Source organism: Metopolophium dirhodum, chromosome 8 (genome assembly GCF_019925205.1).
Source record: "Metopolophium dirhodum isolate CAU chromosome 8, ASM1992520v1, whole genome shotgun sequence".
Lineage (NCBI taxonomy): Eukaryota > Metazoa > Arthropoda > Insecta > Hemiptera > Aphididae > Metopolophium > Metopolophium dirhodum.
In genome coordinates, this window is record NC_083567.1 from 21,918,896 (window position 1) to 21,936,084 (window position 17,189).

Here is a 17,189-nt window from a genome sequence, read left to right on the forward strand (position 1 = left end):
GTCATCTAATAAAAAATAATTTTATTGAAATTTGCGGAAAAATTATACAGGAACAAATAGTTGAAAAAATCAAAGTGTTTTTTCAGTATTGGTTGATGAGACAACTGATATATCTTGCTTTGAACAATTATTATCATTATGTGTGTGATATTTGGAGCAAAGTATAGATGTTAAAAATAATGACATTTTATATTTTTAACGTAAAAATGACAAGTGTTTAGTATCTGTATCTAAAAAAATGTTATACCCCCCCAATTTTTTTTTCCAGTTACGGCCTTGTTTGTAGTTAAAAATTTATAAAATGTTCAACTTTTATAGCTAAGGATTGAAAATTTAAAACAAGGTTCCACGTAAATAGGTTATAAATTTATAATATATAAATTACTTTATTCACAATAATATCACTAAATATACTTAGTAATATTATTACTGACCATTTTCGCTCAGAATCGTTTTTCTTATACAATAATATTTTGTCATTGAATTCAAATTTAATACCATCCATTACAGTGACCCACTTGTAATCTACTGTACAGCAGAGCGAAATCCACTTATCCACCTTTTTTATTTTGCTGTTTCTCAAAAACTAAAAAAATGTAGATACTTGACATTTTTACCAAATGTTTTTATTGGTGTCACCTATACATGATATAACTTTTGAAAGATTTTGAGGTTTTTTGAGCTATTTATGGACAGTTGAAATTTTCGATTTTTCTTAGTTTTTTTTTTTGAAATGTCGATAAAATAAATTTGACCGGCCAAACAATTTACTAAAATTGAATACAAGGTTTTTCATAAGTTGTACATAGTTCCATTCCAAAAAAAATCATAAATCGTAGTCACAATTTTTTTTATAAGCATAGAAAGTAATACTGAACAAACTAGCAAAATAAAAATAAAAAAGGTGGGTAAGTGGATGTCGCTCTACTGTACAGTAGGTGACAAGTAGGTCACTGTAATGGATGGTATTAAATTTGAATTCAATGATATAATATCATTGTATAAGAAAAACGATTCTGAGCGAAAACGGTCAGTCAGCCTATGATATTATTGTGAATAAAGTAATTTATATATTTACTTATTTACGTGGAACCGTGTTTTAAATTTTCAATCTTTAGCTACAAAAGTTGAACATTTTTAAAATTCTTAACTACAAAATAATTATTACATTTTAAATTTGATAAATTTTGTCAAAATTTGAACTTTAAATGCTTATAAAAAAAATTGTGCCTTTGTATTTTCAATATTTTTCAACTGCTATTGTAACAATATATCAGGACCCTTGCATAAAATGTTCACGCTTTTCTACCCAACAAATAAAATTTTATTGATATTTATAGGAAAAAAACTAAAAAAATTAAGAACTGACAATGTCCGTAAACAGCTCAAAAAGAGTCACATTATTTTCAAAATTTTATCATGTATAGAAAAATACTAATACAAACATTCAGTGAAATTTTCAAGTATCTACAGTCATACGTTTTTTAATTACAACAAAATAAGAAAATCGTTACACGAGAAATCGAGTGAATATCAAATGTTCTCAAAAACAGATTTTGAGTAAAAATTGCAGTTTTTCCTTAATTTTTCTTTTGTTTTTCATGTTTTTACCCCCCAAAATACCAACTAGATTCACTTTCCTATCAGAAAAGTTACTGTTGAAGAAAATCCAAGCACTTTTACTGTCCTAAAAGGCGATGACAGACACAAAAAAAAACATTGTATCATTGTAAAATCAATACATTCATCGCTCAGAATCAAAAATAGATTTAATTATTTCATAATAATATTGTAATTAATTCTTTATAAATAAAGTTTGTATTTACCATAATTGATAAAATTTATATTTAGCATTACCATAAATATATAATAATATATAGGTATCATAAAATTACATTTTATTTAAATGTTAAAAATTCAACATGGAGGGGGACCCCACGGCAAAATCATTTGACCGCCACCGTGAACAACACAAATGAATCATGATGATGTGTGTAATTGTTATTATATTCTCCGGCGACCGGCATCTGCTGTTTGCAGAAACTGTTGTCCGTACAATATGCTGCGGATGAGTTACAAGGATGGTAGGGTACGGTACATCTGCGACGATCGACGATTAACACTTGACTCAGTACTACCCGACCACAGGACTATTAAAATTTGACCCTGCCACTTGCCAGCGATTGAATGTTGTCCATAGACAAAATATAAACCTAACCTATGTTGTTGTCGGGGTGCTGGCCTGCCGCTGTTTATCGAAACAGTCGTCTTTTCGGAACCGTATATGTAGCATTCTCGCGTTAGTCATTCTCTGAGCCACACGCCCACAACAAAAGACCGATATCACATAATATTATTATTTATTATTATATACAATAAATACAAGTCACAGCCGTCTTATTTGTATACGATGTCGGAAGAAATCAACATTGGTGTAAGTAAATGCACATTTTATAATACGACGTTAGTGATTCAAACAAACGTAAATTTCTGTTTCCACGATGAAGATGGTTCGAAGACTGTCGTGATGTTTTGTATTATTAATTAGACATTTTTATCTTAACAGGTTGGGAAGGGAATATCTTTACCCGAGCTGCCTTCATCGGATATGAAATTTCGCACAAACGGATTTAGATTAGGGTTAGAACCAGAAATGATTATGCACTCGAAACTAGTAGATGGTAGAAATTACCTTTTAATGAAGTGGAAGGACGTTGAAGAACCATCTTATGTCAAGGCTTCTGTTGCAAATAAAAAATGCCCAAGTCTTGTTATTGATTTTTATCAAAAACACCTTACATGGTCCAATCTTTAATACCTAGGTAAATACTAAATTAATTCAACTTTGAAACCGTAGGTTATTTTAGTTTGTCTTGTCTATTTTTTTTTTAGTGAAGTAGTTACTTTTATAGTTAGTACTCCTCTTATAATTTAAAATTCTTATTTGAATTTTGTAATCCTATATTCGTGTATAAATGTTGTATTATACATATTTTTATCACTATTTCACTATCCTAACCGAATTTATGGTATTTACCAAAAATACGGTATTTACCGGAGACCGGTGAGTCAATATTATTCAAAAAATTTATTTTAACTATTTTTTTATTATTAATTTATTTTCTTATTTATGTGGACTGCAAATTGTAAAAATACCAAAAATTATGTAAAATATTGTTATTTATAATTTTTTAAAATTAATAATTGTAACAAATAATAAAAGTGGTAAGTTATTTTTGATGTATTAAACAAACAGCAATTCAATTTTTTGGGAAAGCTAATATTGAGCGTCGGGGCCTATTAAAAATTGCTTCAAGACCAGAAGCCCAATTATGAGCCAGGCCGACACTGCAGGGTAAGCTAAGTTACCGTAGGCGTGGCGTATACGGGATACCTAAATAAAACAACAATTGTTTGGAAGGAATAACATTGTATACTTGTATTATGTATAAAAAATAAAAATGTTTTTATATAGATTTTGTAAAATATTTAAATATATGAGTATAAGGTTGTTTATATTATAATATACGTTTTTGAGTTACCTACACGAAAAAACAAATCGATTTTCTAGTATCTATTGGGTTTGAGTAAAAAATACCGATTTTTGTCCAATTTTTTCGTGCTCGTTTTTAAAAGTACTTTGTATTTTTTACTTTTATAACCTCCCAAAGTACCGTCTAGAATACCAGAAACAATTGAGTACTAGAAAGTAAAAACCACAACAAAAGTTCAAAATCAAATCATTTTTATCTGCCTCAAAAACTGATAATAGACAGAATCATTCAATCATTGTCAAATCAATAGGTTTCACTTCGCTTAGAATCTACAAATTGATTAAACTAGGTATAAATCTATAACAACAGCCAAACTTAGGGTAATATTGCCCAGCTCTCATGACTCAATTTAACCTAGGTTTAGAGACTGTAAGTTTAACATTTGAACACTTCCATGTAATTACTTTGTGTCTACTGTCTTAGTACCTAGGTACTTATCTATATATAAATATATTTTGTGGTTGTATGCCTATTACTACGTTCGACGTAAAACTTAACGTTTCAAATATAGGTGTGGATCTGGGGACTGGGAGTGACTCCTGGAGAACCGGTGGTTCGTGCCAATATTTATTATGGAGCAGCGCTTGTTGAGGTCATTGATATCATCGACTGATCCACTTCTGGATATGTTTGAGAAAAATATGGCAAACTACCAGAATGCGCGCCCGTGCACGTTTTTATGTGCGCCGCCAAAAGTGTATGTTAAGATATTAAGATATTTGTTTGTGAGGATAAATGTATTACTTATCATAAAAAAAAAATAAAGTTATTTTTAATTAATGATTACTATGTGGTCATAAATGACTACTGACTAGTGAAATCGTTTCACCTAATTAATATTATTTAATTTGACAAATGCAGAACAAGAAAACTCTGAACACCGCACGGTTAGCACGGATACGGAAACCGTAAAATACTAAAATAAGTAAAATGTGTAATAAATAATAATCATATTAAATTAAAATTAATAAAATATCTGGTGAATGGTGATAAAACCATGGTATCTTTATTATCTATGGATGAAACAAATTAAATCGAAACCACAAAATATAATAATGTGTCGAAACTTTGTCCTGGAAACACTGGTATAATATTGGTACCTTCCATTTCTTTGTTATCAATGGAAAATTTGAAAACATCATTGATTATTGATGATAAACGTAAGAATGCGGCGTTTGTAATTTTGTATGAAAATTAAAAATCGATAACTGCTTGTGTCTACTTTCTAGTGTCTAGTAAGTTATTGTATTATACTTGTCTATGGGGTCTAGTCCTCAAGTCCTGTCTTCTGTGTAGTGACCAGTAAGTAGCGTTATAGTGTGTAGACGTGTAGTTCGTGGGTTCACGTCGGACGTGTTAATAGCCACTTAAAATTCAAATATGAAGCAGAGCAGCAATAATAATAATCCTCATTTGGAAAAATGCAGAAAACTAGTTCGCACGCATCTCGATTTGGTATTTTTGTCAACTGACAACTTGTAGAGTTATATTTCAAATAGGTAATAATGTCTTATTTTTTGTTAGCAATTATTCTCATCTGCATTATTTTGGGCTGATAAAGCAGCCACTTTAAGTCATTTTGATCCAAGAGACATTTATCAACTAGCTAGTTGCATGTTTTTGTTAAAACAATACCAAAGAGCTGTCATGCTGATAAAAAATAAAGGGTTGGATAAAGTAAGAAAAATTAAGTTACAAATAAATCATTTTTTATGTTTTAATAATTATTATTTTTGTTTTTTTTAAGACTGATATGTTATGTTATTACATGGTCTTAAGATGTTTAGTAGAAGCAAAAGACTACACAGAAGCAGCTAACATTATTAATTCAGAAATAAATCCAACATCATGTAATGTATCACTTCAACAACAAGATATGAAGTCTCATGATGGTTTGACTCATTTTAATGTCAGTATACAATTTTAGGTATTTTGTTACTTTGTTGGACACCCCTTTTTTTACAGTTTTTTTTGAACTTATGTAATCAGGCATACTAAAAATTATGGTGTAGTCAAAATTTGGCGTTCGGACTTCGTTACAATGTTATAGCCTAATGAAGTTCATGATTTTGCAGTTTTGTGTTGCTAATAGGTGTAAGAAGCACATTTGTTACTACTTTTTACGGAAGATGAAGGAGTAACAACTTGTGTTACTTTAACTGGCAAGGTTACAAGAGGTCTGTAGAGTTTTGCGCCCGGACCTGTTATCTACCCTAAAATAATTCAAAAATCATTATATCTTATACTATGATAGAAAGACAATTATTAGCTGTGTAAAATAAAGCATTGTGGAATGCTTAAAAATTGCAAATTAGGAAAGTTCATAAGGTTACATAACTATAACTTAAAAACTAAATTCGACCAACAAATTCTGATTGCACAATCGTTCTTAACTCGTTGAAGAACTTATATTTCGAAATAAAAAAATTCATATTTGTGATAGGCAGTGGCATATCCGGATTTTTTTTTTTTTGGGGGGGGGGGGGGGTTGAAAATTAATTTTTGAGAAAAATTATTTATTAATGAACATTTTTATATTATTTAACAATTTTCAGGTCGGGGAGTTGTTACAACCCCTAACCTCCCCTACCTTGGATACGACCTTGGTTATAGGAGTGTTAAACAAGAATGCGTAAGAATTGCAAAATCTTCTTTAGGCCATAACTTCGAAACCAAGTCTGGTCACCAAATTCTGAGTTAACTAGCATTATTCGTATACTTAATTACAAAAAATTATAAAAATTAAATTCAAAAAAAAATATTTTCTGTCAAGTTATAAAATTCCACTTTTATTTTTAATAACTAAGAATGATAATTTTAAAGAAAGTTATTTTTTAGGTTCAAAGTGCATTATTTTGTATTAAAGGAAAAATATATGAAGCATTAGATAACAGAAATTTTGCTACTGATTGTTATAGAGAAGCTTTGAGAAATGATGTACATTGTTATGATGCGTTTCAAGCTCTTATTCAGCATCAAATGTTGACTTCATTTGAAGGTTGGTAAAGAATTATAAACTAAATAAGCATTGTATTTATTATTTTATAATTATTAATTTACTTCTAATACAAAATTAAGTAAATGCCTCTTTAGCTGGTGTAATCAACACTACAAATACAGAATATTAAATCTCTATAAGGGCATTATATTTTTATTATGTAATAATAAAATAGATAATGTTTTAAATCAGTAATCTAACAAAACAATATTCAACTTGACTTGACTTGATTTTTATAGTTAAAAAATGTCCCACCAGAATCATCTATATTTTAAATTAAATTTTAGTTTGGTTATTATTTAAAAAAGTTTGACTTTTGAATAAACACAAAAATCTAAAGCTGGATTCAATTTTTTAAACTTGGAGTGTTTCAAGGTGTCAACACCTATAATATATAATGGTTTAAAAATCATATATAATAATTATGTTATTTTAAACTGTGTTTAGAACAAATGTTAATTCAGTCATTACCATGGAGTAATCACCCAAATGATTGCATTACAAAACCTTTATATGAAGTGCTGTTAAAAAAATACCAAGAACCAAAATTAACTGGTCCATTTTCACAATTTGATATACCTGTTGAATTAATAATGGATAATCTGGATATTCAAGAGGCTGAAGCTGAACGACATTATTATGCTTGTGCATACAAAGATTGTTTTCAAATTACTGAAAGTGTTCTGAAACAAGATCCATATCATCCTGAATGTTTACCAATACACATTGCTTGTCTAGTGGAACTGGAAAAATCAAATGGTATGGGATTATAAGTCTACAAATGTTGAATATTTAATTAATTTATCCTATTTTTTGTTTTTTTAGAATTATTTTATTTAGCACACAAATTGGTGGATCTTCAACCAGATCAAGCAATTGCATGGTTTGCTGTTGGGTGTTATTATTATCTTATAGGTAATTGGTTATTTATTTATTTGACAAATGATTAGTTATAATTTGCATCTAATTATAGGAAAACGAGATCAAAGTAGAAGATATTTAGGAAAAGCTACTAACCTTGATAACACTTTTGGACCAGCTTGGTTAGCTTATGGTCATTCATTCGCTGTTGAAAATGAACACGATCAAGCAATGGCAGCTTATTTTAAAGCATCACAACTTTTAAAAGGGTTAGTATTTATTTTTGATAACAAATACTTATAACAATTACAGAAATATGTATTAGGATTATTTTTTATATTTTTAGATGTCATTTGCCTCTTCTGTATATTGGTTTGGAGTGTTCGTTAACAAACAACATTATCATGGCTCAAAAGTATTTAAAAGAAGCTTTGGAAATTGCTCCAAACGATCCATTTGTGTTACATGAATTAGGAGTTATTGCTTTCCAAAGCCATAGGTATGTTAAATAATTATACATGTATTAATGTGTATGTTAAGATTCTACACTGAATTTTATAAACTATAAATTATTTTTAAAATATATATTGTTTATAACTTAAAAAGTTAAAACAGTGCTTGTTTGTGATTACCCTGCCACCAAGAGCCCGTATAAAATGCATCATTAATCATAATTAAGTATTAATTATTAATTAATACTTATCAGTGTTGGTTTGACTCAGCTACACTGCCATTGCTATGGACCAAATGCTTCTTTATTTATGATCCAAACCTGACAATGTATGGGGAAACAGGATCTTATTGAAAATAGTTAAGCCAAAATCAGAGTCATGGGTTAGACCAACATTGAAAAAATTACTTGTAAATATAATTAATAAACTTAATTTATATTAAGTATACAATATATTTAGACCAAATTAGTTTTGAAAATACTTACTCTTTATTATATAATATTAATTATTAGGCTTCTTCAACAATATATTTTTGAATATCAATATCGTTTTGAATTGTGCGCTATCGAAAAAAAAATTAGGTATTGATATATCGATATTTTGATATCTCTATGACTATCATAACTGTCAATACTCAAATACTCAATTGACTAGGTACTAGGTAGTAACTAGCGGGTATTATATTAACAATTAATTGTTTTGAAATATATTATTCAAGAGCTTAAGCATCAAAATCAGTTTAACCTGCTGTACATTGATTATCGATATATTACGATTAACGATGTATTACGTTTATCAATACCTACATTTCTGAAAAAAAGTTTGCAATATCGAATCGAAATATCTATATCGTTGAAGAAGCCTATTAATTATTAATGTTTAAAGTTAACTAGATCAAACTGTTAACTTACTATAGGTACTCCAAATTATGATATGATTTCTGTATTATTTATATTTTACTAAAAGTATAATTTATAGTATGTATAGTGAATTAAATAAATATTTTTAAGCTGTAAAATGTTAGTATTTTTTAATATTTAATCAATTTTACTAAAATCTTAAGTGTATACAGGGTGTATATCAAGCCTATATTTTATTTACACTATTATGCATTTTTCAAGTTCAGGTTTTGGAAATTGTATGTGTACTTAAAAATTATATTTTCAAATGAGAACCACTTTTTTTTATTAAATCTAAATTTTTAAGTGGATAGTTTTTTTGAAAATGTTGATGTATCTAGATTGAAATTCAAAATTAAAGTACTAAGTAAGAATAATACTATAATAGTGCTTAAAAAGTCTTAGAAAAAACTATAATATAGATAAAATGTTTAGATTTAGTCTGCTGCTTATTATACTCGAACAGTTTTACTAACTTTAAAATGTTAATAAATCAATATTATTGAATTTGAAATCTCCATAGACCTTTTTAAAATCCACAGTACTTCATGTTTAACTAACAAAAAAAATTAGTAGCTTTTTATTAAATTGTAGTTACTAAAAATGAGAAAAATAATAAACGGCTTAACTAAAAGGGTGATAAACCTAGTCTGATTACAATAAGACACTTCTTAAAAATTTAAAAAATCTTAAGTAGTTTCAAGTATGGGTTTTTAATTGTACTTAGAAATCCCTAATATCAGAATTTGAATAAATGCTGTTGATTAAAAATTTACTTGCTTTAATGTTTAACAGAGAAAATTTAAAGTTTATTAATCACAATGGAAAACAAAAGTAAAATACTTCTAAAATTTCAATAAAGCAATTATTTTTCATTTCAACAGTGTAATATATTTATTTTAAGGAATGATAATTCTAATATTGTAAAAATACAATGCGTATTTAAACACAATTTATTGAATAAAAAAAAAAATGAACGATAATTCATAGTTGACAAAAATTATCTAGTCCAGTACTCTAGAAGTACCTTGATAAAATAAAATGTATTACCCATGTTCCTATAGGAGGTGGGACGGGGTTTTAATCAAAACAATATACTTTAAAATTATAGGCTAAACATGTTAACTTGTTAATTTCAATATTTTATAATTGTGCTAATAATCGAAATATATTTTTAACCTTTTACTAAACATGCTCAAACATCAGACTCAAATTATTATACTTACTCAAACGATTAATCGAGATAATAATAGTTGATAGGTCATTTATAAAATCCCAATTACGACTGTATGGTTATTTTATGTAATTAATACAAATAAATAGTCATCCAGAGGTTCCTTCTTCACATGAATGAGAAGGAGTATAGAGGGTGTTTTGTTTCAATCACTCACTTTTTAATTCAATTCTCATTTGTTTATTTTAATATATAAATGTTTTATTTCATTACCTTGGCCTTAGTGTTATACATATTATAGAATACGTACATTGAATTTACCTGAAGACAATCAACTGTATTTATATACTAGAAGAAGGTTTAAGAAGGTATTTTGACTGCCGAACACCAGTTCAGTATTAAGGTGTAATGCCACCGGGAGCACACATATTTTGCCTCCTCAAACCCTCCCCTATCCAACACAATACTGACAATTACAAAAAAAAAAACCTAGTGAATAAAATGTACCTATACAATGAAGATACTTAGTCATATTGCTCTCTGGATAAAATATTAATGTTGGGCGAAGGTTTTTAGAATTCATATAATTCAATTACATACTTACAACGTAATCAATAATTAAATCAATTATATAAAATATAGTTTATGTTTAGTTTTGTGGATATGAACTACAAAAAATACGATTTTATTGTGTAGAAAATAAATGATAATTTCGAAAAGTTGTTCAGTATAACTGTATACAGTACTAAGTAGAGAAAATCTATAGAGTATAGAGATTATGAATGACACTTTTACTTACACTTTACTACCAGAAAATGGAGCCAATGATACACAAATAAACGCACACATTAAATACATCTATGTATTACCAAAATAACTAAGGCACTTAGCTTAGAATTTAAAATTGTGGATATTTTAATAGCAACTTTGGTTTTTTTTATATTCTGGAGACCTAATTTCACTCTTTTTAAATACATAGTATTTATTAACAATTTCCAAATGGTGATGATCGTAACTTGTAGAGCGTTAACAAACTGTCCACAGACTACAATATAGTGAGTACTGACTACTGAGTATCTATTGTATGTCTGTATAATAATAATAATCTGGATTGGAATTGTATATCACTTATAATTGCTTAAATAACATTAAATATGGCAAAATATGCAATAAAACAACAAATTATGCAAAAATAGTTGGTATGAAATTAATTATGAGAACTTTTTGAAGTTAATAGTGAATATTGCTGATACTTGACACATATTATTACCTACCCCTAATAACTACAATATATATCCTCATCCATCGACTGCATAGACATATCGTATTTATACCAATCTAGCTTATTTAGATCTCTGTATATGTTACAAGTATATAAAAGTTTTATTATTATTAAAAATACAAACGTATATATCATAATTTTTAATTAAATAGGTGGAATAAAACGGAAAATGTTATAATAATATATAATCTAGGTGAAAGAATGCCGCCTATTTAAAATTTTGACACTGGAGCAAATGCCCCACTATGTCCCGCCATTAAACACGCCTCTGCCTAGCACTGTCTAAGTAATTCCTGGGAAACTTATGCTTTTAGGATTTAAATATTTTCAGATTAAAATGTTTTTATTCATTGAAGCAATCAGAAAAAAAACAATAGCAACAATAATTACCATTGTATTATTTTATGAAACTTAAATCAAATTGTACTTGTTAAGTTTACATTAGTATTTTACATCATTACTATTAATTGTACTCTATTTTCAAGGTATAAAGAAGCTGAATCAAGATTCCTTGAAGCACTCGAAAGAATTAAACAAATTAAACAACCTATAATAGCTAATAAATGGGAATCACTTTTCAACAATTTGGGACATGTATATCGAAAGATGAAGAACTATGATAAAGCCCTAGAGTATCATAAACAAGTAAGAACCCTCACACAAAAATAACTTGAAATTTATTGTACATATTAATTTAAACTTTGATTGTTTTTAAGGCTTTAGTTATATCTCCTATGAACACATCTACATTAACATGTATTGGATTTGTTCAGTCGCTCAATAATAATTTTAGAGATGCTGTGGATACATTTCATAAGGCTTTGGGCCAAAAACGAGAAGATACATTTAGTAGTACCATGTTAACATGCGTTTTGGAAATATGCATAGAAGATCCTCCTTTATTTAATGATTATTCAGATGAAGCAACAGAATCATTAAAACTTGAACTAAACAAAAAATTACCGAAAACCAATAGATTGTTAAAAATGAATGATGATAATGACGTCGTACTACCATTCAGAAATCCTAATTTAAGACTCTGGAACAGAAGACTAAAAAAGAAAACTGAAGATACAAGTAGTAATGATCCTTTAGAAGATATCAGTAGTAACAACCCTACTGAAGATATCAGTAGTAACAAAATGACTGATGATACCAGTAGTAATACTAATATAGGTGATACTAGTTGTAATACTGTAGGAGATACTAGTAGTAGTGCAATGGTTATAGATTCAAGTTCAGCTGCTGATAATTCTAGCATTAATATGGACTTATCAACAAATATGTCTGGAAATTCTGATAGTTCTAAGTAATACTAATAGGGTCATTAAAAAAAAAATGGACATTTTTTATATTTTACCTAATAAATAATTACTGAATTTTAAATTATAGATATTTATCTACCAAATATTTTATATTACAGAAATAAATATAGTTATAATTTTGATTACTATTTGATGTATTTTGTATAATATAATAAAAATATATTAATATTTACAGCAATACAGCTGAATACTTATATAAAAGTGATATTTCTTCAATAATTAATATAGAATTTAAAAAATTATGTAAAAGTAATAATAGTAGACTAAATTTTTTTTAGTTTTGTCCAAGTAACATATTTACAGTAATACCTGGTGTATTTAAAGCCAAAATACTACTGCTGGTTCAATGTTGAAATAACCATGGCTATCTTAGCACCTCACTAAAGTTTGTTAAAAATGAAACTTAATTACTAAATAGGTAAACATAAAATTCTTTGGCATATGGTAAACGACTAGTTTTCAGGAAGATTAAACAAAACATTGCAAAATTGTTGACAATAATGTCTGGGCTGATAATTAGTTTAATTTAATATTCAATGTACCAACTTTTATGTTAACTATTAAGTAGAACTTTAAAATTTATTATTTTAAAGTGACTTAGAAGATACTTGGATTTTTATTTTATAAGACTTAGCTATCAAGGCATGCATTTAATATTATTACTAAACTTGACTTAAGATACCAAGACCATTTTAAAAATATTTCTGTCAGATTCTCAATTCTTAACTAGATATACGTTCTGCACCAAATATTATTAATGTGACTTAAAATGATTAGACCAAAACAAATTTCACTAATAGTGAGTTATAGTTTTGACTTGCGTGATCTGTACCAACAAAAATTAAAAACATTTGATTCCAAAAACACTTATTTATACCATACGGCTTACCTAGGATTTTATCAAAGACTAGATAATTTTATTATAGCAGACATAAAACTGATAATGGAAGGTTTAAGAAAAAACACTAGATTATAGTAAAAATAAATAAGTATATTTCACAAAATTAAATAAAGATATATCATGCATTTTAGTTTTTGTAATTAAATACAAATTTCAAGAATAACATTAATGTAACAAATAAAAAGCACTGTCAGTGAAAACCCCAGTAATAATCTTTTTGTTTGCCCATCATAAAAAAAAAATAAAGAACATTAATTAAATAAATATTTTAACAAAATTGTACTCTTAATACATAATAATAATTTCTCAAAACATAACAATAAAAAAAATAAGTGGATAGTTCTCATATTCATTGCTCCACTTCAAACCTATAACAATTTTTTTAAATTAATTTGGTATAAATTAAATAATAATAAAACTTACTGATGCGTAGGTGAAGAAAAACTGTTGTTATTAGGAGATGTAAATCTTGGTGGTGAACTTATGCTAGTTGGAGTGTGTTTAGAATTTCGCATTAACGGACGATGTGTACTTAATGTAGTACTTGTATGTTTCCAATTCCAACAACCACGGCAATAGTAACGATAGCACAACTGATCTCTACAGAAGTATGGTCCAAGTTGAATGTTACAAACACTGCAAGCACTATCTTCTAAATATGGATCAACCTGAATCTAAAAAGTTACAATTAATAATATTCAATTAGAGTAAAAATATGTTTAACTTACCACTTTGCAAAACTTAGGAGTTTTAACTTCCACAAATGATGCAGCCACAGCTTTTGTATACGATTGGTAAGTACTAAAGGTTACTCTGCCTGAACCAATTGGATACTTATATTTGTCAGTATCAATTCCTACGAAACAAAAAAAAAAGTATTAGAAATAAATAAAATGTCATGCTTGTCCAGTTTATATATTATATACCTGCATATGAAACATTGCCAAATAAATCATCCATAATTCTAAATAATCCTTGTGCATTCATCATTCCATGCAATGCACCCACAAATACAGTCCTGGTAGGATCTAACTTTTGAGAAGGATGTTTGACACAATTACTGTCATTTATAAGCCATGGAATTACTTGCACTTCTTTGCCTTTCATTTTTCGCGAAGAAATTTTGAAATAATAGTTTCCATTTGATCCTTTAGTACTAGACTCCAACAACTGTTTCACCATTTGATCAGATTGCATTATTACATAGACATAACCTTTGGGCTGATTTATGTTCGTTGATGTGCCTGGCCATTCAATTTTAACAGATCCAAATTGACCAAAAGCCATGATCAACCCATCTTCAGTTATGTCCCATGGTACACCTCCCAAAAATACTTTGCATGAATAATTCGGAGAGCTATGTACAATTTTAGGAAGTTGACCACTCCAAGTAAATACAGGATCCTTATGCAAGCCACCTAGTAAAACAAAAGTACATTTTATAAAATATTAATTTATACACAATGTATACCTACAGACATGAAAACTTTGAATACAACAATTATTGTTCTTAAAATATATATAGAATATAGAATAATTAATACTTACTGAACGAATTGCGATTCAAAGTTCGATTTTCAATTTGGTTATTATTGCTATCATTTTTTGGTCTCGTAGGGGACCAAAATGGAGGAGGAGATCTCTTCTCATAAACAGGAGACTGTCCAGCGGCTGGGGAACCATATCGGGTGGGATATTGACTTTGGTTAGCCAATAATGTGCTCAGTAAATTTTGAGTTTGATGATGTATATTATCACCAGCAGACAATCTCCCACTCGATATGCGTTGCATGTTAGCTAAGTCTTGTTCAGTCAATGGAGATGAACCATAAGGATTAATATTAACTTGATTCTAAAAATAGAAAAATATTTTTTTAGTATAAAATAAGTACCTAGAGTAAAAAATATATTATATACATACTATTATATCAGATGCAGCTTCCGGGCTGTTGGATATGTCCGAATCATCGGGAGTATTAGATCTGGACCCAATCGTAAGATGCGACATCAGAGGATCACTACCATCACTAAATGTAGGCGAAATACGATACTGTTGTTGCGGGATCTGATAACCGCCGTAAGACGCAAACGATAAATCCAATTTCGGTCGACGCAGATTTTTACGTCCGATTTCACTAACTTCCTCAGCTTGACTGACACTTCCAAAATCGGTCATATTTGACACACTTCTATCCGCGAGATATGGCAAATGAAGAGAGTTTCGTCTTAAATTTGCTAACTGCTCCTACAAAAATAATATCAGTTTTAATAAATTGATTTCAAATACTAATTTACTTGCATAAAAAAAACAAATTATTATTTATTAAACATAAAACGAATTAATGCATAGCAACGATTATTGTTAATATCAGTGCCAGAGATTAATAAAAATAAGTTTGCCATAGATAGAATATTATACAATTATTGGTTTGGTATAAGTGTAAAAAGTATTGAACTCACCTGAGCTGTATATTGGCGTGTTGAATAATTAGGCACAGATTGCCGACCAATCATTGAACTGCGCGGCGTACTCAAAGAAAAATACTCTGAAGAGTTCAACGATTCGCCTAAAAATAAAAACTCATGTAATTAAAAAAAATTTTAAAAAAAATAAAAGTATTTTTAGGTACTTACCAGAATTGTTTCTAGATGGACTTAGGCTTTGATCAGGAGAAGAAAAGAAACTATTGTAGTCTCTAGTGCTTCTATCTTGACCCACGGAAGGAGAAGTAACTTCCGGCACGTCTTGGTTTTGAAAAATTGATCCCTAAAAAGTTTATTTAAAAAATGATTAGTTTTGAAAAATTAAAATTTTTTTACTAACGTATGAAAAAAAAGTAAAAAAAAAAAAGCTAAAAAATATTAATTACTTACCCTTCTGAATGTAGACATGTTGAAAGTTGAATAGTAGAATAGTTTGAAAAATTAAAGATTTAAGAATGGATTTGGAAATAATAAAGGAGATTAATATAAAACCTAATTATGAACAATTAAAAACCGCGGATCTTAAGAGCAGTAAGACCTACTCGACACACGGCGACGAACTAACTTGACTTTCTCGCGGGCACGGTCTATTCGAACTAGTTAGTTACTGCGCATCAGTCGTGCGCATCGCTTTGGGCGGCAGCCTCTGATTGGTTGACGATATAACACACCGGCGAATCAAAAGGCATTACGGAGTACAATACACCTTTTTAATCTTTTTATAGGACTGTGCAACACCTCTTGGAAATCGCATGTACCTATTTTATTTTCTAAAATATATTGTATTTTATTTTTAATAAAAATATTATATTTTTCATATCGTATAGGTTAGGTATATTTTTAATATGTAACATCGTACCTAATTTTCTCTTCTATATTTTACAATAAAGACAGAGATTGCCGAAGATTGGTACCTATAGGTACCTACATATATAATATTAATGATGTTATTAATATGCTCGTAAGTACTTACTACTTATATACTTACATCGCGGCATCTCGTATATTTGATTTAAAATTCTAATTACAACAATATAATTCAATAACTGTAAACATTATTATATCGCGGTGGCTATGGAAGTTTCACTGTAGCTATATAAATATTTTACAATATTAGGTATAGGTACTTTATTATACATATTACATATGGGTCCCTATAGAAATTATAGAACCTATAGCGAGAAGCTAACAGACGGTGGTGGATCTAGAATTGTTTTTTTTTTTGGGGGGGGGCGGGGCAGTCTTTTTTCAAGTTTTAG

The 17,189-nt window shown here is 28.6% G+C and overlaps 3 protein-coding genes across 3 annotated transcripts; 2 read left to right on the plus strand and 1 right to left on the minus strand.

Moving 5' to 3' along the window:
• Nucleotides 1-2,051: 2,051 nt before the first annotated feature.
• LOC132950383 (chromobox protein homolog 3-like) lies at nt 2,052-3,474 on the plus strand. The gene is made up of 2 exons (XM_061021805.1): nt 2,052-2,434; nt 2,567-3,474. Exons 1-2 carry the CDS (start codon nt 2,411-2,413, stop codon nt 2,813-2,815), a joined length of 273 nt encoding a protein of 90 aa, XP_060877788.1. The 5' UTR covers nt 2,052-2,410; the 3' UTR covers nt 2,816-3,474.
• A 442-nt stretch (nt 3,475-3,916) lies between these two features.
• Nucleotides 3,917-12,673, plus strand: LOC132950381 (cell division cycle protein 16 homolog). Its single transcript, XM_061021803.1, has 10 exons — nt 3,917-5,009; nt 5,079-5,231; nt 5,302-5,463; nt 6,393-6,552; nt 7,000-7,311; nt 7,378-7,467; nt 7,526-7,682; nt 7,760-7,912; nt 11,706-11,865; nt 11,937-12,673. Exons 1-10 carry the CDS (start codon nt 4,935-4,937, stop codon nt 12,531-12,533), a joined length of 2,019 nt encoding a protein of 672 aa, XP_060877786.1. The 5' UTR covers nt 3,917-4,934; the 3' UTR covers nt 12,534-12,673.
• An 842-nt stretch (nt 12,674-13,515) lies between these two features.
• Nucleotides 13,516-16,500, minus strand: LOC132950382 (cytoplasmic polyadenylation element-binding protein 1). Its single transcript, XM_061021804.1, has 9 exons — nt 16,321-16,500; nt 16,081-16,213; nt 15,907-16,013; nt 15,368-15,691; nt 14,995-15,298; nt 14,373-14,864; nt 14,175-14,302; nt 13,870-14,120; nt 13,516-13,814 (listed from the first exon to the last, which is right to left on the minus strand). The coding sequence occupies exons 1-9, from the start codon at nt 16,336-16,338 to the stop codon at nt 13,796-13,798; spliced, it is 1,776 nt and encodes a 591-aa protein (XP_060877787.1). The 5' UTR covers nt 16,339-16,500; the 3' UTR covers nt 13,516-13,795.
• Between the last annotated feature and the right edge of the window lie 689 nt (nt 16,501-17,189).